This window comes from Sphaeramia orbicularis, chromosome 5 (genome assembly GCF_902148855.1).
Source record: "Sphaeramia orbicularis chromosome 5, fSphaOr1.1, whole genome shotgun sequence".
Lineage (NCBI taxonomy): Eukaryota > Metazoa > Chordata > Actinopteri > Kurtiformes > Apogonidae > Sphaeramia > Sphaeramia orbicularis.
In genome coordinates, this window is record NC_043961.1 from 37,732,141 (window position 1) to 37,755,218 (window position 23,078).

A 23,078-nucleotide genomic window follows, 5' to 3' on the forward strand; every position below is an offset into this window, starting at 1 on the left:
GACACTGACTTAATATAAATGGTAGTAAAACCATCATCAGGTCAAAACAGAGAACTTTCATTTACATAAGTTATAATGTTTTTGACTTTGATATTCACACTTTTAAAGAGACGACACCAGACCAGTTGCTATTAACACTCGTGTCACTTTTCAACACTTCAGTGTGTCTAGTTTGCGACAACCCATCTTGTGCTGTGTTCAACAACACACAAAGAGTTCTGGACCCAATAGTAAACGTCCAACAAGAAATTACACCGACCAGTGATTCAGTACTGGAGCTGAGTAAGAAAAAACTGTCCAATATCTTATAAGCTACTCATCTATGTGAATGTGTAAATTGCAAAAAAAAAAAAAAAAAAGAGGAGGGAGGGAGGATTGCGTGAAAAATTGATTTGACAGCTAAAACACTTAGACAGATATTTAAATGGTTTACTAATAGTTTTGCTAGTTGTTTGTTTGGGCTCTAAATTTGTGAAATGTTTTGTCACTTGTAAAATGTTTTCATTATGTAGAATAGTTTGAAATCACACATGAACATGAGAGCATATTAACAGAATACATTTGGCCCAATAGCACGCGGAAAACCTTTTTACATTAAAATATGGGTGCAGGTTTTTTTTCTCTTTTTTTGCTTATTATCAAAACATGGCACCAAATGGACCATTCTTTACTAACTCTGTGATCAGAGAGTTTATTTATTTCAATATTTCAATTTTTCAATATTTCAATTAAAATTTTGCCAAACTTTATTTTATCCAAATTCCAAGTTCTCCTACTTTTGCTTCTCAACATGCTTATATTGGTCAAATCCAACTTTGAGAATTGACTCCTTCTGCTTCATTTATTTAATTACCCCACCCCCCAAAGGGGAGGCAAGGGGTATTGTTTTTGTTTTTCTTTGTTTGTTTATTAAAATTTTAGCAGCAAAACTTTTGGTTGAATTCATACCAAACTGGGTTTATAGATTACCAGTGATCCAGAATGTATGTCATTACATTTTGGAAAAAAGTAGGTCAAAGTTCAAATTTTTTAATGAATTTTTAAAACCTTTTTTCCCATTTACTTATAATGACCAAAATTTCAAATGTCTATAAAAACATCAATTTTGTTTCAATTTACTTCAAACTTGGCACATAAATAGAGGCAACTGTTATACATCACATATGTATTTTTCACATTTCGAGTAAATTTTTGTAAATTTTTTTTTTCCCCATTTACCTAACATTGTGGTAAAGTATAGAGAAATCAGCCAAATAAAAGCATCCATAAATTGGTCATTTCTAATCAACTCATTCTGAAAAAAAAAAATTAACTTGTTTTAAAAAATGAATGCCATTGAGGAACTGATTACACAGATATAATGACATCAGTTGGATCGATGCCAAAATAAGCTACAATGCATACGAAGGGCGGGGTTTGTTGTGCCTGGCACCACTTGTTTCTGACTGTTTACCCCTTGTTGGACAGATACATTTTGGGCACAGAACTCTTTGCATCTTTTAAAAGTGTGAGTCAAAAAGTGAAACAACTTAAGCTGAACGATTAGAAAAGTGTTTTTACTGTGGCCTGACGCTGGCTGACACAAGATTGTTGTCTCGTTCCTGGTGCAGTAAAGTGCTCGGAGATGCCTGCAAAGAGAGTGAAACACACCACAGGGCTGTGTGTACAGTAGAGGAGTGTGCGTTATGACAAAGGCAGGGGAAGGGTGTGTGTTTGTGACCACAGCAGTGCACAGCCGGTCAGTGTTTATCACACACACTGAGGGCCTGTATAGCCAGCTGGCTTATTAAACTATCACCAACTCTGCACCTCTCTCTCTGTCTTTACCCAACAAATCATTCCGACATTAAAAAAACCAAAACAAAGAAACAAACGGCCGGTTTAAAAACTAACTCTAAAACTAACATTAGTAGCACATGTAATACATCGTCTTGATTAGTCATGACATTCGTTCGTGTGACAAAAAGTCTGATTACCTCGTATGTGCTTCACTTGTTTGGTCGAGGTAGTGACAGCCAGCTTTGGGAATGGCTAATGATTTGGCCAAAAAGATACACAGAGGCAGAGAGAGATGCAAACAGAGTTTCTGATTGGGCCCACAGCTTATATATGCTGACTTCTTTTGGCTGACAGGACTCAGACATTTGCATAAACCAGGGATTTTTTTCCATCAATGGTACAGTAATGGTTTGTCTGAGTCTGTTGGTGGCCAAGTCAGTGTTTCCCTTTGATATGTTTTGTGTGAGACCGACTGACTGTGCACTGCTCTGAGTCTGCTCCTTCTATAAACCCCCATGTCTCTCCGTTTAAGCCTGTATAAACAGAACTCCTTCACAATGTAAGTCTCTCTCACACGTTCCATCTGCGCATACTAAAAAATAGTGCAATTCTTTTCAGCATTTATATAAATAACTCTAAATTCGTGCTTTTAAGATCGCTCAGTTTGCATACATGTGTGTATATATATATATCCAATATGTAATGTATATACATGGCAACATGTATGTAGCAAAATGTTCATCGTAAAAGTTGGCACCCCAACAGATTACTGATGTTTGTTTCTTTCTAAAACTAGACAACATATAAAACAAAAACAGAAAAGTTTAGAAAAATACCCCTACTTTCTCTATCTCTTATCAGTCATATTACCCATTTTTTCTTTTTCTGTGATGAAAAGTCTTGTGCAAACCTTCCTTAGGAGACAAAATGTAAAAAGTCAAAATAAGAGTTACAGCGGCAACTCCTGCACTAGTTGGTCAATATAAGGCAAAGGCTTTAGCTCGAGAACTTTTAGCACTGTGCTACAGCTAATAAGCTAAATTAAAAGACTGCTAACTAAAACTAAACTCTTTCCAAAATGCTCTAAATGTGCTAAAATGTCTCAGTGATGCAGCTAAAGCCTGGCACAGGAATTGCTGCAAAATATCAGACTGTGCAGCCATGAAATAGAGTGAAGACAAAGCAGCAATGGGGGATTATCACTAGAAAAAAAAGAACCTGAAAGAGTGAAGAAGATTGCAACCTTTCGCCTGGATACTAAACTTTTGCAAGCGTGAAAACAAACAAAAGAGAAACAGACAGAACAAGCAAATATTTATAAAGTCCGAAAACCAGTCTGATGGAGGAAGGATAAGGGGGAGGAGCTAAGGGAAGAATATAGGAGGCTTCTGGAGCCACTCTTCTCTTAACAACCTCTGAGGACATCATCATCATCATCATCATCATCAGTTCATCCTAAGTGCTCCTTATTCGGTCACTGTGGAAGAGTAGAAGGTCCCTGGTGACCGCAGGACTGATGTGGTTTCCAGAAACCAAGCCGGATCAGTGAGGTGAGGACAGAATGAAGGGAAGCAAAGAGTGAGGATTTTTTTCAACACCCACGCTCAGCTGATCCAGTCAAAGTGGCCAACAAAATTCTGGTGGTTTTTCCCAAGGGGCCACACTGTCAGACCTGCTGGGGCTTCTGGGATTTCTCCTTGGTATTCCTCATGTTCCTGTTGTCCACACTGCCCTGCTGCTGAGGCGGGAGCTGGAGCAGACCATGTATCAGCGAGGACGGGGGAGGAGGCGTCTGTGAGGATGAAACAGTCCGGTTGTGGCTGGGCGTCAGGGATGTCGCGTGGTAGTAGTGTCCAATCACCTCGCTGTAAGCTGGAGGAGCTCCCTCCACTCGGGAACCCTTCTTCTGCTGCCGAGACGCCTCCTGGGCTTCTAACACGCTAATGCCTGAATGGACACTTGGTGGAGGCGCCAGACTGAGAGAGCAACAACAAAGAAACAGCTATGTTAGACTAGAAAAGGAGCCCAGGAAGTTAAATTTAGGACATTTCTACAGGATCCAACATGTTTAGGATTTTAAAGACATTCTCAAGACTATTATGAACGTAATTTAACACCACAGTCTGTATTTATATAAATATTTACATAAATACCAAAGTTCTTATTTTATGCTTTTATTTAATTTTTCACTCATTTGTGGTTTTTCTACCTGTCTTGCTTGCTAGTCGTATGTTGCTGCTGTGAAATTTCCCAGCGGTGGAATAAAGTCCTATCTTATCTTAACTTCATTGAACCTTAAGCTAACCCTAACCCTAAACATAGGTTGGAGAAAGAGGAAATGTAAGGCCAATATCCATGTCTTAAATGTGAAAGAAAACATCTTCTTGTTTATGTGTTTAACAGGTTTAACACAACCAAACTACATCAGTTTGAATGTGGCTCAAATGGATCTTTAATCCTAACCCTGAAAATGGCTGACCTGGTGATGTCAAGCTTTGTCTAGAGAGCATGGTGTCGATATGGTGTTCCATTCTCATGCATGGGTGTGTTTCTAATACAGGTAATAGTATTGCTACCTGGCCTGCAGACAGGAATTTGTCGGGTCAAGACGCTGGGAGTCGAACACTGTTCTGTTAGGCGGCGCTCTGACCGACTCTCGATTCAGCTCCATCTGCTGCTCGGGGTCTCTGAGCTGCAGGGTACAGGGCCCCTGGTACGGCGGCGGCTCCTCGCCATCTGACAGCGAGATGGTGGGGGGCAGATCAATAAGGCTCTGGGGCAGGTAGGGGTATGTAGGCTGGAAGCGACTGGGAGCATATGTGGGCTGGAAGCGCTGGGACTGCAGAGGAGGAGCCTGGGACTGAGACTCCCGCTGCAGGTAGGATGAGTGGATGCCCCTGTCCTGGGGGCGGGAGTTATATACCTGGTGGTGTGACAGAAGATAACATCATATTACCATTTAAACAGATGCAATGTAAGAGTTTCTATGATAATAACGCAGATTTATGGTAATATGAATGAAAATGGAAGTGAACTGACCTCATTCAGACCGCTGTTTGTCCCTGTGGCCTCAGACGACCACAGACTCCCCTCCTGGAAGAGAGTCAGGAAAATATGTTTGATAAGTGTCCTGATATACTAAAGGTTTGCATACATTCAGTCGTTATAATATTGTCCTTTACAGTTTTTATTAGTTTAGACACTTAATGATATTCTACCTCTCTTTATCGCCTCACTTGCCTTTGAATATGGGCTCTTATTTTCTATGCTCTAAAGACTGGACTGGAAAATCAAGTATAAGTTGCTGTGCTCATGATCTTCAAACGAATTGCAGGAATATTAGAGACACACTTCTATTTTATCCTCGGGGCATTTCACATCGCTCACATTTGTGCATACATTACTTCTGTCTGATCTTGTTTTAGCTGATTCATCTATGACCTTGGGTATTCTTAAGGGTCTTTTATTTGCTTTTTGTTGTGTTTTTGTCTATTTTACCGTGCAATAAGAGGCCTTCACCTCTGTATGAGTTTGAAAGCCCGAAAAAAGTGACAATGGAGAATATATGTGTATGTGTGGCAAAAAGTAACCGCCAATTTCTGAAAAAATCTTCAATTCTGTTAAACAACACACATCAAAAACAACACTCCAAAAAAAAAGAACATAAGTAGAGACAACGCGTTGCCAGCTATATGTCCACTAGGGGGCTCTACTGGTGCACAACACCCCTTTAAGGATTTGAAATGTTTATTAATTGGTTCCAGAGTAACAAAGGCAGTTTGAATCGGTGCTAAGGACCTTTCCCAAACTTTTCATGTAGGTTGTTCGTCACCTGTCTCTCTGGATGTATGTGTGTCAGTGTGTCTGTCTGCTTATCCTTATTAACTGGGACCATAACTCCCCTGACTTCATCAGAAGGAGCTCTGTGAGTGTATTTATGTGTCATACTTTACTCACTACAGACTGGAGACGCACACACACACACACACACATCAGTGATTCAGTAGCAGGTGATTAAGGGAGCACAAGTGAAGTCATATGTTTGTAAAAGCCTCAGGTGGAAGTGGAAGTGTACGTGTGTGACTTGAAATAGTTGCCGCAGCCCTTGATGGAGAAATGAGTCAGTGTGTTAGCTTTAGCCTGCAGCGGCGTTTAATCACTGTGATCACATGCTGTCACTCTACACAGATTCTGTCTTTCATTAACAACTGTCCTCTCTGTGACTCATCAGCACTGTAGGAAGCCCATTAATAACAATATATAATTTCAACCACTTTAATTTCATACATCATAGCACTTGCTTCCAAAGATCTTCCTATGCATACAATTGTCTACAAGTATTTACCGTCAGTGACATGCACCGATTAAGTTCCACTGAACGTGAAGTTTTGCGACTCTTTTTGTGGAACCATGGTCTCCAAAGAGATCCACAAATGCATGTTTGTGTTTCAGCATGCATGTAGTTAGCTAACATCATTTGTGCTTGTTAGAAATGATTGCTTGCATTATCTTCCTGACCATGATTGAGGTTCTGATAGTCCATCCAGATCTGAGTGGTAGGTAGAGAGGTAAAGGTAATTAGATTAGGAGTGGCAAAGCACATAGTAGAATCAGAAACATTATGGTTACTTCCTTTAATAGGCTTCAGCTACCCCGGGATCATTAAAGCACCCCCCCAAAAATTTCGCATTTCAATTTATTTTCTTATTTAATTTTATCTATACATTAGTTATACACATTCCAACTCAAATCAAAATAAATAAAAAATATGAATTAAAAAAATCAATTTGCCGAAATATGCACATTATTAAATTCAGCCAATGGTGCAGTGCTCATGTAAAACCTTTGACCCTATGCTTCTCTTCGGACATCAAAAGGTAAGGTTTTTGTGGCAGCAGTGTGTTAAATAAATGTATTTGGGGATTAAGACACCTATTTCGAATTCTTGTTTTTATCTATTTATGCTCATCTATATTATGGATATGATATGAAATGAGCCCTTTGTTGATTTGGAAGCTGCAGTGTTGCTAATTGGCAGCAGAATCAGGTGGGTTCTGTAACTGAGGCTGTAGTGTGTGTGTGTAAAATGCAGTGCTTTTACAGGCTCAGTTGTTGCTTATTTTTGATTAAGAGTGTTGTATTGAGGCAAGATTCTACATGGACTTTCAGGTGAATATTACATTTTAACATAGACCTTTTAAGCCGTGGTGAATGGCTGTTAAATACAAACACGCATGTGTGCATATAGGTCTGTGTGTGTCATGGGTCTTGGTATGACATTAAATTATGAATTTAAGAGCGCCATCACAAACAAATGTCTAGTGCTGTCACTGCTTCCCTTACAGCTCAGTCCTTAACAAAATATTCTGCCTTCTGTCCCATGAGTGGCAAATAAAATCTACACCAACAACATGACAAAGTTACTTCCAATTTTAATATAAATGCCAACTTTAATTTGAAATCAGGCAAAAACCAACCAAATAAATGCACAAAAACAGCAGAACATATAATGCAGGTGTTGTAATGTCTGCCTTACATTGGCCAATGGTAGGTGTCTCCGGCGTGCGGGGGCATGTCTGGACAGGAGAGAGCGTGCTGAGAGGCGGTAGTGGTTTAGCAGGCAGGTGATGACCACCACCATCACCATCATGACCACCATGATCACCAGGATCTGGACAAACTCCAGCTGGGCTGCAACGACATGGACACAGGTTTAACACGGTGCTCACACTCAGTTTACTCATAATGTTCAACATTTACAACGCACAAAACATCACATCCACAGGCATTATGGGAAGTGTAGGTTACACTGTTTCCACAGGCAAAGAGATATAAGATCTGGGTATATATTGACACCAATTGTTTGAATTTTATAATATTTCTTAAATTTTTCTTTTTTTATTCCAATACACATTGACATTGCAGTCCAAAACACTGAAGGCAGTTTCATGAGATCAAACATTACTAACTTACTAAGTTGACCTAAGATTCAACTCTTTAGTTTAATGTGTCTGCACTTTTCCACTCAAGCAGTTTTACAACATAAAAAAACTCATCAAAGTTTCCTGCTGACATTATTAATAAATCTGTATAAAAGCCATGTGTGTATGCTACATACACAGACTAGCGTCAGTTCATGACTGAGAGGGACAAGAAAGATGTGACACAAGTCTGTGTCAGAGAAACGTCAGTCCACAGGACATTCTCTACAAAGAGAAACTGAAAGGTAAAAACAGAACTTTTAATCAAAACCAGGTCAAAGTCAAGAAGACTGCAGTGATTATTTAAAGAGGTCGTGCAAACCTTCACCTCAATTCAAAGCACAAACTTTTCAATCACACGCAAGTCAGAAAATACCGTTCATGATAATAACCTGACCCTTCTTTTTATTATTAGAGTAAAAGCAAACCAGCTGTTCAGAGTAAAATCTAATGACAATTTAATATTCAGAAAAGAATTCACATTGCTTGTTTGTCTGATATAAAACCTATGAAAACAGTAGAAACTCTTACTTTGAGAAACTACAATCAATTTGGACCATTTTTGCTTTAAGTAATGATTGAAACAGACTGTAAACTGACTGAAAGATAATCATTTCAAATACTGTGCTTTAAGAATGTTGGCAACAACATCCATCTCCAGCACCAATGATCCACGGATCAACTGATATGTTGGTCTGACACTGTTAACAGTTATTTGTTACCCATATGGCTAATCGCAGATATGTGGAAAAGATGCGCATTTGCAGGACAAATTCTTGAGCAACTCCATCACAAACCTTCACTAAGTTGACTGAAATCAAATGAAGAAAGTGCAATATTGTGTGTGTTTTATCATTAGTTTCCCCATTGAACTGGAGGGATAAGAAATAAAAAGTACAAGTTAATAAATAATTGTTCTTTGGATACGCAACCAAGAAGACACGGGAGGGCTGTTGCTGTAGAATACAGTGATGAAAGCTATTACAATTAGACATGACAGAATAAGAACTTTGGCTAAATGTTTTTTTCAGATGACTGGTTTTATTTCACCCACAGCCACATTTCATAGTTGAAATGATTAATTGATTAATCCACTTGAATTCATTAAAAAAATATTCAATTACAATTTTCCTCAATCGAATTTTTGTTTCCTTAATTTTGTTCTGCTGCTGTGTTTCACACAGGACACTTATTGTGATGCACATGACGACAGGATCAACACACAGTTGTATGTTCCATCTTCAGTTGGTATAAGTTAGTAAACTGCATCCAAATATGTTGAAGACTGCGGTGACCATATTGTTTGTAGATGTCATTTGACTTGTTTGTTGTTGTTTACATATATATTGTTATATACACCTTTATGTTATCGTTATTTCTATATATCTACAGATATTTTTATAGATACTTTCATATTGTATACTTGTATTTCTATATATATATTTTATATATCATTTTACTTTAATACTTTTTGTGGTTGTTTCCTCTGGTTCAGGAATAAAGAACAAGTTTTCATTTTCAGACATGTTTTTTACACATTTTTACTATCTTTTCTCTAATTAATCCTCTAATCAAATCGAATCAAATAAAATAATCAATAGATTAATTGACTACAAAAGGAATTGATAGCTGCAGCTCTAGTTCATTAGGCTATGAAAATGCACAATAAACTCTGCCTAAAGCACAATGAGTAAAAAAGCATTTTTTAAAAAACTCAACATTTTATTGTTGTTGGTATTGTTGCTCATAATAAAGCAGCATCAGCTGTGAGGGTTTTCAGACAGACGTGCAGTCCTTAAGCAGAGGTCAGGGTGTCTGACACACACACAACCAGACCAGACAGACCAGCTTTGTTTAGAGACAGTCTGCTCTAACCCCCACCATCTCCACTCCACCCACTAACACCCCCACTCCACACACACACATTTTTCTCACACTTTTTCTTTCACAGGGGGCAGGCAGGGGTCAGGGCCAAGTCAGACAGCGGAACATAAAGTAGCCTACAGACACACACACACACACACACACACACACACACAGTGCAGACCATTTTCCAGACAGTTCACACTGGCTCCCACAGACGTCGGCTAACCATTGCACAACAGACAGACAGACAGACAGACAGACAGACAGACAGACAGTCAGCTGACCTCTGCAGTTCATTCATTTACACTGGACCTGCTTGGTTTCACCTCAAACATTAGCACGTTAGAGGAAAACAGCAGGAATGTCAACAACAAAGAGTAAATCCAGCTAAAGGGTGGGGTCACTGAGCACTGAGTACAAATTCAACATTTTTAATGCTAAAAAGCCTTGTGTATTATTAATAGCAATAATAAGTTAGAGCAGGTAAAAAGTATAATCAAAAACCACAAAAGGAATCAGAAATGTTTATGAATCAATATCAATCACAATGCATCCATAATTTCTTTCAGATTTGCTTTAAGGTCTGATCTCAACCTCCTAACAGTGCTTATTAGACTGCAAAAAACTACACAGTACTGGAGGCCCAGGCCAAGGACATGGATACAATCCTCTATTATATGGTACATACAAAATCATGCTTCAATAAAGACAAACTGCAGTGTAATTTATCCAAAGGTATGACTTAGGGGTTTTCTCTAGCATTGAAAAATAAAGAATGTATCAAACTACAATACAGCCAAGTGCAACTTCCAGATCCCAGGAGATTGTTGATACCTTCATCTGTGTCAAGTATATCATGTTTAAAGTCATAAAACAAGATAAAGTTATCTATGTGAACCGAAGATAAAACCTGCATATTTCTTTAGTAAAACTATTTGCTGTAGAAGATCAATATCTGTAAAAGAAGAAACAGGTTGAATTTTGATTCTCTGTTGTGTGATCACGGTTATTAAGCCATACTGAAAATGACCCCCCCCCAAACCTAATCACAATATTTCTCCAAATTCTGATTTTTTTTTTTTTTTTTTTTTCGGGGGGTGGGGGGTGGGGTATATTGTTCAGCCCTTGATGCCACCAACCCATTTGATAACACAGAGAGCTACACTCATGGATTATTTACATATTAACTAATATATCTACAGCAGACTTCATGTTCATTTTGAGAGTAAGCAGTATATTTAAGAAAAGAGACAGCAGAGTCTTGGAACACCGCAAGATGTTGTTATTGATGCTAACACTTGGCCAGAGTCACTTAAAAATGCTTGTTGTGTCAAACTACCACGCATATATCTATAAACATTCAATTCGTAGTGATATAAAAGAAGGATTTCAGAGGGTGAAACTATCAAACCAATAGCAGATTTTGCTCATGAGGAGACTAAATTAAGTGACTCGATAGTGTGATTCGATAGTGTCACACAAAAATCAGTAGTGTCACAGGTAGAGCATATTTAATGGAGAAAATCAATGTTTGGATGCTTCAAGAAATCTGCAGCTGCAACAAGTGAAAACTACAGCCTGTAAGCGAGGTGAACTCACCGCACAGCTGGGTCTGGACACAGTTGTCATGGTTGTGACTCCCTGAAGGAGGCTGCATTGTCTCACTGTTCTCTATAATCCTCCTTAAAGTCTCACTCTTTGCAAAAGTTGTATTCCGGTGATATGAATTTGTGGCTCTTGTCCTGAGGCTGTTCAGAAAACTTTGCCAAACCAAATGAAATAAAAACAAAAAGAAAACTAAAAAAGAAAAAGTCAAACTTCAAGTTACATGTCCTGGTGATGGTCCTATGTGTGCGTCCTCTCCGGCCGACACACACTCACTGAGCCTTCACTGAGCTTTGTCTCTCACTTTTTCTCACACACATTCCCACACTGTCCAGACACACACATATTGAAGAAACAGCTGACCAGACACCCCCCTTCTAAACACACACACCTCCTCTATGGTTGTAAACAAAAGGGCTCAATGTGAGAGAAAAGGGGGGAGGGAGGACAGGGACAGAGAGACAGGGGAGAAAAGAAGAGGAGGGGCGGTGGGAGCGTCTAGGAGAGACAGATGGGTGGTGTGGGGGGTGGTGGAAGTTAGAGTATTTAACTTCTGTTTTTATAAACAATATGGGACTAAAGTGAAATTATGGAACATTAAGGTTGCAAAACCTAGTGTCTGTTGGACAGCTTAAGATATGAGGACAAGATGGACATCTGTGACCAAATGTCACCAAATGTCCAGTAAGAAGGACACTGACAACACAGCAGGACTGGATGGATAGTTATGTGATGGAATGCATGATACTAACACTGGAAATGTGCTCTTTCTGTTTATCAGTTGCGGTTCTAACAGATTTGCTGCTTCCAAAATGTTGTTCCAAAATGGTACAAAAAATTTTTGAGAAGAGAGAGAAAGAGAGACAGAGAGCACAAATGTAGAGATAAAAATATCTTGTGAACACTAAGTTAGAGTTGACATATTCATCATTAACTTGCAGACTATTTCTAGACATATTTCTGAAAAAATGGTTCTTTAATAGTTGTTATACAGTACTAATTCTTTTTTCTGCATGATCATATTCTACAACTAGTAGGACATTAATTAGCAGTCTTTCATCAGTAATTATTGTGAAATCCTACCTGTTGGTACATCAAGAATAGTCTTTGTCTCTCAAAAGAACTGTAACTATGCTCCACTGTTGTGTAACAGGACACATGGTTTGTGATCAGTTGGTAGTTTCAATTAGTTACAGAGCTCACTTTAGAACAGATGCTAGTATAAATTAGAAAGACTTCAGATTTATTTGTATGCTATTAGCACTTTTTGTTCTGATGATGATATTGTGCTTTGTCTGTCTTCAATAACACTTGAATAAAAGTTTGCACACATTAACATTGAAATGTCAAATGGTCTTTGTGTTCTGTCAGTGACGCTGTTCTTGGATTCATTTTACTGCTGTACATGTTTAAGGTTGAGCTCATTTCAACCACTGTATATATTCTTGGTAGTTTAATCTACAGAAGTGCACCATATTCTATAAGACCAGCATGTTTTTGTAGCATATTGCTGTTCTGTGAGAGTTATGTATCTATTAGTGATGTGTGGATCGATACTGAAATATCGATATCTCCGATACCAGATCTTGACACTTTAGAATCGATTCAAAAATCAAAATATTTATACTTTTGATACTTTGGTCATTTGAGGTAATGAATATCAGGAACACAGTGGAAAGTAGCTAAACTATTGGGACATTGTCCAAATGATACAGGTTTGGTGGGAACTAGGCTACTTCTTCTTCTGCCTGGGTAAGTGTGTACTGCATCACGCTTCTCAGTCAGTCAGCTCTGACTCACTCAGTCTGTACAGAGCAAAAAACAGAACAGACTAAAGGGGAAAACAGTAAATATGCTATTGTTCCTTAACAAAAACTGGTGAATGAGGGAAAGTGTCAATATTGGATGCTATTGTTGAAGTGTTACATATTCAGTATTTTCATGTTTCATGTTAACACGTTCATGTAACATGAATTAATATGCAAGTTTTAATTTTCATAATAGTTCTTCATAATTAAACAATAATTACTCTAATGTCTTGTACTCTTTATTAAGTTATGATTTCAAATACACTATGTTTTTTTTTAGATTTTCCAGACATTAAGTGTATTTGTGCAAAGTATCAGTATCGGATCAGTATTGCCGATACCAGCCTGAATTTTACTTAGTATCAGATCGGAAAGGAAATCTGTGGTATCGAACATCACTAGTATCTATGGACTCCGAAAAAAACAGGGCTGTTTTCAGTTTTGTGACAATGCATTTACCAGGTTTTTAAAGAGTTCATTTAGCTTAAGAAGGGGGAGAATTGTACAACACCTAAAGAAATGCTTCATTCAGTTAGTTAAACATAAAGGCTTAAGTCACTGGGTGGTTTTCACTGGAAAGAAAGAGGATGAAAATCTGTAAATTTGACAAGGCACTAATGCTCTCTGACAAATGTAGTGGAGTAAACAGACCAAAGCTGTATAAAATGACAAAGACCCATGTACAGTACAAGTACAGTAGCTGATTGAAAGTGCTTAGAACACAGCATCACTGTGGCAGACTGTGCAAGCCAGTTAAAGTATGAAGAGTTTGGTGGTTGAGGTTGGAGTCAGTCTGCAACTCAGAGTTCATGCCATGACTTCACTGTGGTTACTGAGTTCATGGTGCTCATCAGACGGTCACATGTCACCATTTCTACTTTTAAACTTCCACTTTCAGTTGAGAATACACAAAGACGGCCATTGTGTGGAGTTCAGCGGGTCGTCTCATTCCACCTCTTTCATTTTCCTACTGTCTGTTGCTTCCTCCTCTTCTTTCCTATCAGTTCCTGCCTTACCTCACTCCTTCCATTCTGCATACTTAACAAGGAAACGTGTCCACGTGTTTCCATCCAGATGTTTTGCACATTGTAGAAGAATTTCCAAGCATTTACATAATCGAATATACAGACGGGTAACAAATGAAAAAGGAAAAAAAAACAAAACAAAAAAAAAACCATAAAGCATCTTTTGAGAGAAAGTGTTTCTACTGTGTAAAAAGTGTTGATGTGAAAAAGTAATGAATCTAAATGTGCCTTCAGCCTTTTCTTACTTACTGTGTAGCTTTAAGTCTTCTCTTCCTTTCTACTTCTGATGCATCTTTTAACACAATGGCATTATTCTTACACATTGTCAAAACAAATGTGTTATGCAGATGAAAAACATCTTTAAGGCTCAAACATACTCCAGTGAACATACACAATAACTGTGAGTCTGAAGTATGCAGAAAAAGGGTTTCTGGGTAACTGACACAATCCTAGCAGCATGTACACGATTATGATCAAACTATTCTATAATAATATAATATAATATTCTATAAATAAATAAAAATAAATAAATAAAATATATGTATTATTATTCTGCATCTAAAAGCAAAACAGCACCAAGAAGATCATTTTATTTTACACTTGATATAATTATATTTCGTAATATATCTTAAGATTCAATCATTTTCATCTTGAAATTTCTAAGACTTTAAGAAAACTGCAACATTTTGAAGATGAATTGAGTCAGAAACAGTTTTTTCTTTGATATGTAATTAACTTTACAATTAAAAGATGTCTTCCTACATGTTACCCATATTTAAAAGGACAGTCATGGTGATGTTCTTAGTGAAACTGGGAGCATTACAGGTACGGAAGTCGATTAACAAACTCAGCTGACAAAACAAATGAATAATCATGGTGCATTATGCGGAATACTGAAGGATTCAGTCTGTCTCAAGACATTATGCATAAATACCCTGCTGTAAATCAACAAAACAGAGTAAAGTCTGATCTCTCTGTGTTATCATATATTAAGATGTCTAACTACATTTTGTAAAAAAAACAACAACAAGAAAACAAAACCTATTTGAGTACAGAATACATTAGAATTCATGCACATTACATACTGAAAACCGTGACCATTATTTCATAACCAACCAAAACAGATGTCCTCATGAGTACACATTACATTTTTAACACTTGCACTATACTAAATTCCAGAAATATTACATCATTATGTTACAGCTGACACTGCATCTCAGTGTAGATAGCCGTATAAAAGTAGAATCTTCAGATTTTTATCATATTCATCTTGCAATTATAGTCTGACTCAGGGAATTCCTGACAAAAGCTTACAGGCCTCCTCTCAAAGACAGCTTCAGCTAATCCAAAATACAGCTACAAGAGGTGCTAAAGTTATTTATTAAAAACCATTGCAGTATTGTATCATTTACTACAAAATGTGCAAAAATGTTTTACATATTGCCCTCAGGCTGTTTATTAGTACAAAATGTGACAGGTTATTACATAATCTATCTGAAAATGCATCACCTTTTTTCAGGATATTACATGATACAGTGTTTTGGAAATTTTTGCCTATTAATATTGATCTTGATTTGTCTTTATGTGCTGCCTCTTGCCACATATACAGTCATTCCATGTTTTATTCCTTTTAAACCAAAAAGACCAAAACATTTACTGATCCAAACTGTTTAGTTTACTGATCTAAATCTTTTCATTTACTGATCAACCTGTTGATCCACTAATCCTATCAGTACATGTAAATATACATGTATATATACATGTCTTTTCATGGTTATCAGATATGACCCATTTGGACGCTCAGAGGCTCTGTAGTGAACGTAGAAACACCGTCATCTTCTACAACACTGAATCACCAGTAAAACCCATGGAGTCTGAAGAATGACAGTAGTTGCAGAAACATGTTTTTATGTTCAGTTAGTAATACATTTTGTTGAAAAAATTACTTTTTCCTGACTTTTTTTCTGATTTGATCTAATAACCTGTCCTTTAATTTACTCTGAGCTTTTATGAACATCCACATAATCAGTAAATACCTGATTTTCACTGAAAAATGGAAAATGCAGAGGATAATATTATAATAAATGGTGATAAATCAAAAAAGACAAAAAAGATCACCTGGAAGTTATGACAAAATAGTTGTGGGTCTTTACAGGTTAAAGTCTGTGGTCATTGCTAAAGTTAAGAAAGATTTATTTCTAGACAGCACAGTTATGCGTCTAAAGAGTCAGATGATGGCTGTGCTTCATATATAAAGTTTCTTTGAATCAAACATGCACAGATTGACCAGAACTCTAGAGGATTCCATTTGATTTATTTTTCTTTTAAATGTCCTTGTGAAACTCAAGGAACAAGTTGAGAATAATTATAAAATGCAGCCTCCTCAGCCGTGTTGCAGCAGCAGCAGTACAGTCTGCTGATCTCGTCCCTCCCTCTGTGGTTGTCTAGACAGGAGGAGGCTGTAAGCCTGGCAGGCAGGCAGACACTCCATGGTTAATCTAAAGCAATTAGCTCATTTGTCATCCACTGCCTGCTCTCCCTCTATTTGCCTCCTCCTCCTCCTCCTCCTCCTCCTCCTCCTCCTCCTCCTCCTCATCCTCCTGCATTCAGCTAAAGGTCACAGGCGGTCACGGAAGAATCAGATGGCTCAGAGACAGCAGACACAACCAGAGAGAGATGGTGGAGAGGGGGTCAGGAGGCTGAGAGGAGGGAGAGAAGGAGAAGAAGGAATAAGAGACAGCTGAGAGGCAAGTGGAAGTCAGTGACACAGTGGAAAGGAAAGGAAAGGAAAGGAAAGGAAAGGAAAGGAAAGGAAAGGAAAGGAAAGGAAAGGAAAGTTTCCAATTTAATCCCTTAATGCCTGAATTTATATATACATACACTACATAGCTATACATTACAATAGCAATGAAAAAGTAATAACACCAATGTTCCCCTTCTCAGGAGATGGGGATGGTTTTATTGATGCCACAAAATTATTTTCAGTGTCCTCCTGACTTAGGTGTGTATTGAATATGCCCAAACTGGCACTGGGGGAATACATACACTATCTCAGCTGATTCCGCAATGAAAATAGTGTGATGCAAATTTGTGACAGTCGACGTCAAGGGGATAATATAATCAATCAATATAAGATACTAATGACAATCACTTCTGCTAGATGATTTTTCTTTGCCTTTAAAATTTTTTTGTCTTCATTGTCAGCTGACATGTTTTTGTGTTCATGTTTTCTTGTTTTAATCATGTTTGTCAGACTCTGCCCTTACAAAGTCATTTGAAATCACAAATAACCATTTGCTGTTGTTTTTTAAAGATTTTTTATCATGTCTGGATGTGCCTTTCTTGTTGTGTTTGCCTTCATATGTCTTTTGCTTATTTATGTTTAGATATAATCATCTGTCTTCAGCTTTTACTTAGGACCCAAACTCAGCCTTTATACTTAAATGAAATACTAATTTCAAATTGACTGTTAGAAAATGATTGGGTGATATGGAAATCTTTTATCATGATAGCTTTTTGGCCCACATCAGACCCAGCCCAAGGAGTGAGGTGATAAAAGAAAGAGCAAAAAGACAAGAAGAAGAAGAAGAAGAAGAAGAAGAAGAAGACTGAAAGAAAACATCAATGATGAAAAGAGAAGAAGGAGAAAAGGGCAGGAAGATAATTCCTCCCTCCCCCTCTTTCTTTCTCAGCTCTCGGATGACTCGACAGTCTGGGTAGTCAGAAATAGCACAGACAGCTGTGTGTGTTTGTGTGTGTGTGTGTGTGTGTGTGTGTGTGTGTGTGTGTGTGTGTGTGTGAGGAGAGTTATAGGTCATAGGTGCACCCAATTTGCTTGCCAATTTCCATGAGAAAGACTACAGGGGGTGAAAGGGGGGGGTGTCTGAGACAAACACAAACACACTAGGAAACACACACACATACACACACCACACATTGACTTTGGAAGCCGTGGTCATGGAGCTGCCAACCAGTGTGGGAACTTTGGGCCACAAAACTCCCACTGCTGCTTTTACCAGTGGGAAAATGCGGAGGGTAGTGGTAGTGTCTGAGTGTCTGTGTCTGTGTTTATGTGTATCCTGGTTGTGTGGTAATGGTGGTGGTGGGAAGGGTGGTCAATTCTCATCTCTCCTCATCTCCCTATCAGTCTCTGTTCTGATCCTCATCTTTCATCAGCCCTCGCACTGAAAAAGGAAACGTTGATTTCAACACTTATCATCTCACTTGAACTTGACACACACAAATACACACTGCACTCATTGTATCACTCACAACATACACCCATCAGCAATGGGTATTTCACTGTGTCTGGTTATGAACATCCCTCAAGAATGCTCAAGAATAAACAACAAATGATTTTTGAATCTTTTTATGCATTCTTAAATTCGCACTAAAAATAACAGCACTTTGTTTCTTTTTTTGTGAAAAGCACTATAGAAATACAATTCACTTACTATTTCACTTTTGAATTATGTATTCTATAAACGTTCTTCACCATTAAATCATATGGTCTAGAAATGTTTTTACTGTTGAATTACATGTTCTATAAATGCTCTTTCCCAACATGCTTGTCTACACTGCTTATTTTACTTAATCTACCGTGACTATCCATCTGTCAGTGAACTGAAAAAAAAAAACAATCAGAAATTAGTTTGACAGATCTGACAGTGAATTGTCATTTCACCTGTCAATCAGCGGTTATTGCAAGTTTACAGCACTGCAGACACATCAGTTCTGTTTAATCTTGCAATGGTCAGAAAAAAAAGGCATGACCCTTAATGACTCTGTGCACCTTACTTTTGAGAATGTAAATTTTTGTTTGAAACTCGCCACACTCATATTCATCCTGTTGAAAATATAATCACTGTAAGACAAAAACTAGAATCTATAGGTATACTGCTGCCTGACATTCACCACTATATTCTGTATGTTGACTGGTGTGGTCGAAGAAGACTTCACATGATAGATACTGTGTTCTTTTCATCTTTAAACCCCTTACTGGACACACATGAATGCTAGATCAAACCACAGGAGACTACCAAGTTCAACCTACGTAACGTCTTATGCTTCAAGGCCCGTGGATTTATTGTGATTTCGAAAAGTCTACTTTCAGTTTTCAGGCATCTGAAATTCAAGACAGTGATTTCAAACCATGTTACCGAGAAAATTTTAACTTTGCCAACTCTCTAAATAAACTCTATAAATACAAAACTGATGAATTTCTTGATATTCTGTGGCAGGACTCAGTGGGACTGTATAGAGGAATAAATGAAAACCAAGCATCTTCCATTTTTCGAAAAATGAAATCAAACAGAGAGCATGTGCAATGGAGTGAACCAGAGAATACAGCCAGGTAGAATAAGTACTGTAGCTCAGAGGAGAGGAGAGTGGAGCAGTAGTCTAAAATTAGTGTGCTAATCCAGGGAACTCCCATGTTAAACTGTGAGTCCCATCTGGAAAGCTAGATATGCTAACACCACTATTGAGTAGGTCACATCCTGAGGCCTGACACACACACACACACACACACACACACACACACACACACACACACACACACACACACACACACACACACACACACACACACAGACTGCTGACCATGAACCACATCATGTACAAGCAACATATAAGTGACTTCTAATGAGGGTGCTGTGACCCCTGACCCTTGGCCTTGTAGCTATACAGGGTTTTCAGATGACAGGCTAAATGATGGGCTAATGGCATGAACAATTAAAAGAGTAATGACAAGAGGTAAAGATTATTGGCATCTCAGTTGTGTTCAATCTTGCCACACACATCGAAATATACCCACAAAATAAACCCATGTCAGCATAGTAGGCACAACAAGGCGTAACAAATATCTTTATTAGATAAACATATGGTAAAGAACTTTACCTTAAGAAGAAGAAGAAGAGGAAAGACAATGACAATGACATAGAAGAAGACAAAGGAGAAGGCAAGGACAAAGAGAAGCGGAAGGTGTGTAGTAGAGAAATCAGTCAGTGTTTAAAGATGCAATAAATACAAAGGTTTTTTTTTTACTTTTATGGTTATACCTCTCCACAAACAGTTCTCCAAACAGTCTAATACCTGTCCATGTGGTATACTGTTTATCATGCATTTATTCTGCTTTTGTCTGTCTGGCTTCTAATAAAACAACTGTTCCTTATTTTTGAGACCAAAATAAACTACTGACTACAACCTATATAAAATACAGTAAACGTCACTTACATTTACAGTCATTTACAGTTTTTCACAATTATTGTGATTTGGCATCATAAAATGCATTTCAAAGAAACACTTACATTAGTAAAAGTAGTACTAATAAAAAAAATCATATTAGGACAGAGAGCAACACCACTGGTTGGTACTGGCTGTAATCAGTCTGAACAGAACAAACCCAGCAACAAATATAGGTTTTAAAGGGGCTGCTGGTGTTATTTGTGGTCTGTAATGTAACCACAAACACAATACTGACTGTGCTCAATAAAATACATGAGAATTAAAAGGAAGTCTAGCTGTGTTAACAGGAGAAACATCTGACACACTGAGTGATGTAATGGACAAACAGTCATGAATGTTAACAGGGGAAAAAGTGAGAATATGAAGAGTCCAGCTGGAGGACAACATGTAGTATAAATGATAACACTTCAGTGTCAAATGACTCCAATGTAAGATAGAAAACAGCCCTGACACTTATTTCATTTACATTGTGAATATCATTATACGATGTAAAGACAAAAAACAAGTGGTGCCAGACACAACAAACCCCGTCCCACACACATATTGTAGCTTATTTTGGCATCGATCCAGCTGATGTCATGTCTATGCATGTGCTGATGTCAGCATATCAATTGCCTCTATATGTGTCAACTTTGAAGTAAGTTGAAACAAAATGTATGTTTTTATAGACGTTTGAAATTTCACCCATTATAAGAAAGAGAACTACACATGGATATTGTGATAATCTAAGGTACTTGTACCTGTGTCATGACTGAACAAGTAATGACTGCACTTGATAAAAGGAAGTAGAAAACGGTCAATAATAAGCAAGTCCTGCCTTTAAAAATCTTCTACATCAACACAATATATTTTAAAAATTCATAGAAAAGGTGCTCCTCATGCATCAAAGGATGATTTTATAAATTATTTCTGAGGGCTCAATTTTCTTAGCTTTCTTTTATGCAATAATTTTTACTCTTTTACTTTTTTTGTTATTATTACTATTATACAAAGTCATCTTCAACTGTTTCAATTCATTATATATATTTTTTTGGCCTTTTATGTCTTATTGCCTTATTATATTGATTTCTTATTGCTTTCATTTTTTGAAATTACTTCTTACTTTGAGTCTTTGTCCTCTTGATTTAACTTCGTCATAATTTATACTTCAAACTCTGTCTTCATTTTGTTCTGCATTATGGTGCTGTGCTGTTGCAATTTCTTTTACATCTTCTATTGAAGTTCATGTTTCTGTCTGTTTTTTAGAAGTGCCACATTAAGGTTATCTTCATTAAACTGATTTAACAAAATCCCAACAGACCCACACTTAAAAAGGTCTAGTCAGTGCCTTTGTAGGCATCTTGGCTTGACATTTTTCAGGAGGATGGGAGTCAGTTTCACAATTCAGTTCAGTTCAGTTCATTTAATTTCCATTCAGTTCAATTCAGCTTTTTTTTTTAAAAATTACAAATCACAACAAAATATCTAGATTAAGCAGATTATAACAACAAAAAAGAGAGTTTACAGAAATACAGTTTTCCATGTTTTGTATAAATAAAGAGTATTTTATTAATTTTTGAATGGAATGTTATTAATGGAAATTATTCTATTGTCTTTTTGTGATCCTTCTGCCTGCTGTGGTGTCTGGTTGGTTGCAGAAAACCACCTGACCAATGCGTAACGTGTATTCAGAGCTGCAGAATGAAGCTCAACAGAATTAGAGTCTGTTGTTCAACAAGTATGTAAGAAGTTGAAGGTTATGGTGTTAATGTGCCATGTACTGCTTGGAAGACATGCAGTCTTACCAAATACACAATTAAAAACTGTAATATGAACATCTAGCAGTCACTCCTCTGTTATCACATTGAGATGGAATTGGTGTCATTTATTGAGTCAGATTGAATGGGAAAGGAAATCCATTCCTATGTCACCCTCTTGTATACTCTGTTAACACATCATACTTATTTTTTTTCTTATCAATGGTATATTTGCTGTTCAAAATCATAGCTATTATGAAACAGTACAGGTGTTAAATACATAGTGGAAGTACAGCTTTTGTCTTTTAAATATGGTTGTGTAAGGCAAAAATCAGCCAAAAAGGTAAATACTTAAGTAAAGTTGTTTAGTGCAGTGAAGGAGTACATGTACTTTGCATCTCACACACATAAACACACACGCCTTTGTGTAGTAGCTGACCTGCAGAGCTTTCTGTCTGAAACATATGAAAATCAAACCTCATTATCAGCTGCTTGTCTGGCTCTGTGAGAGAGTGTGTCTGTTTGTGTGTGTGTGTCTGTGTCTGTGTGTGTGAAATGCTCATTATAATTCTAGCCAGAAGGAGGTAGACTACCCCTGTCGCCTGTACCCCTCCACACACACACACACACACACACACACACACACACACACACACACACACACACACACACACACACACACACACACACACACACAAAATAAAGTCCTCCGTACAAAACCACACACCATGTTCATTTGAATGTGAAAGAGGGAAGTCAGACAGAGTCGTGGAGGGCAGGTCACATGCACACAGCGATGTGTGCTTGTGTGTTTGTCATGGCTGTGATCCAGTGTGATACTAGACATGTTAGTAATCATTAACAGTCAGCGTTGTCTGTCTGTATACATCCACTATGAATCTGTTAATGCAGAGGACGTAAAACAGCACAATTGTTGTTCCTAAAAACTGTAATAGTGCCCTTGAGCCAAGGCTTCTAATGTGGGTAGAAGATAAGATGCTATGGTGAATCTCAGAAAAACACAATCATGGT

General features: G+C 37.6%; 1 protein-coding gene across 2 annotated transcripts in view; it reads right to left on the reverse strand.

Moving 5' to 3' along the window:
* Positions 1-2,169: 2,169 nt before the first annotated feature.
* The window catches only part of pmepa1 (prostate transmembrane protein, androgen induced 1), a 39,149-nt gene continuing 18,240 nt past the window's right edge, over positions 2,170-23,078 (reverse strand). The window contains exons 1-5 of one of the 2 annotated variants that reach the window (XM_030135324.1): positions 11,226-12,255; positions 7,316-7,470; positions 4,819-4,872; positions 4,356-4,702; positions 2,170-3,755 (exon numbers count right to left, since the gene is read on the reverse strand). In XM_030135324.1, coding sequence (XP_029991184.1) covers positions 3,446-3,755; positions 4,356-4,702; positions 4,819-4,872; positions 7,316-7,470; positions 11,226-11,283 — 924 coding nt within the window. In that variant the 5' untranslated portion in view covers positions 11,284-12,255 and the 3' untranslated portion in view covers positions 2,170-3,445. Of the gene's footprint in view, positions 3,756-4,355; positions 4,703-4,818; positions 4,873-7,315; positions 7,471-11,225; positions 12,256-23,078 lie in introns of those variants that run through there. The other variant, XM_030135323.1, reaches the window with a different exon arrangement.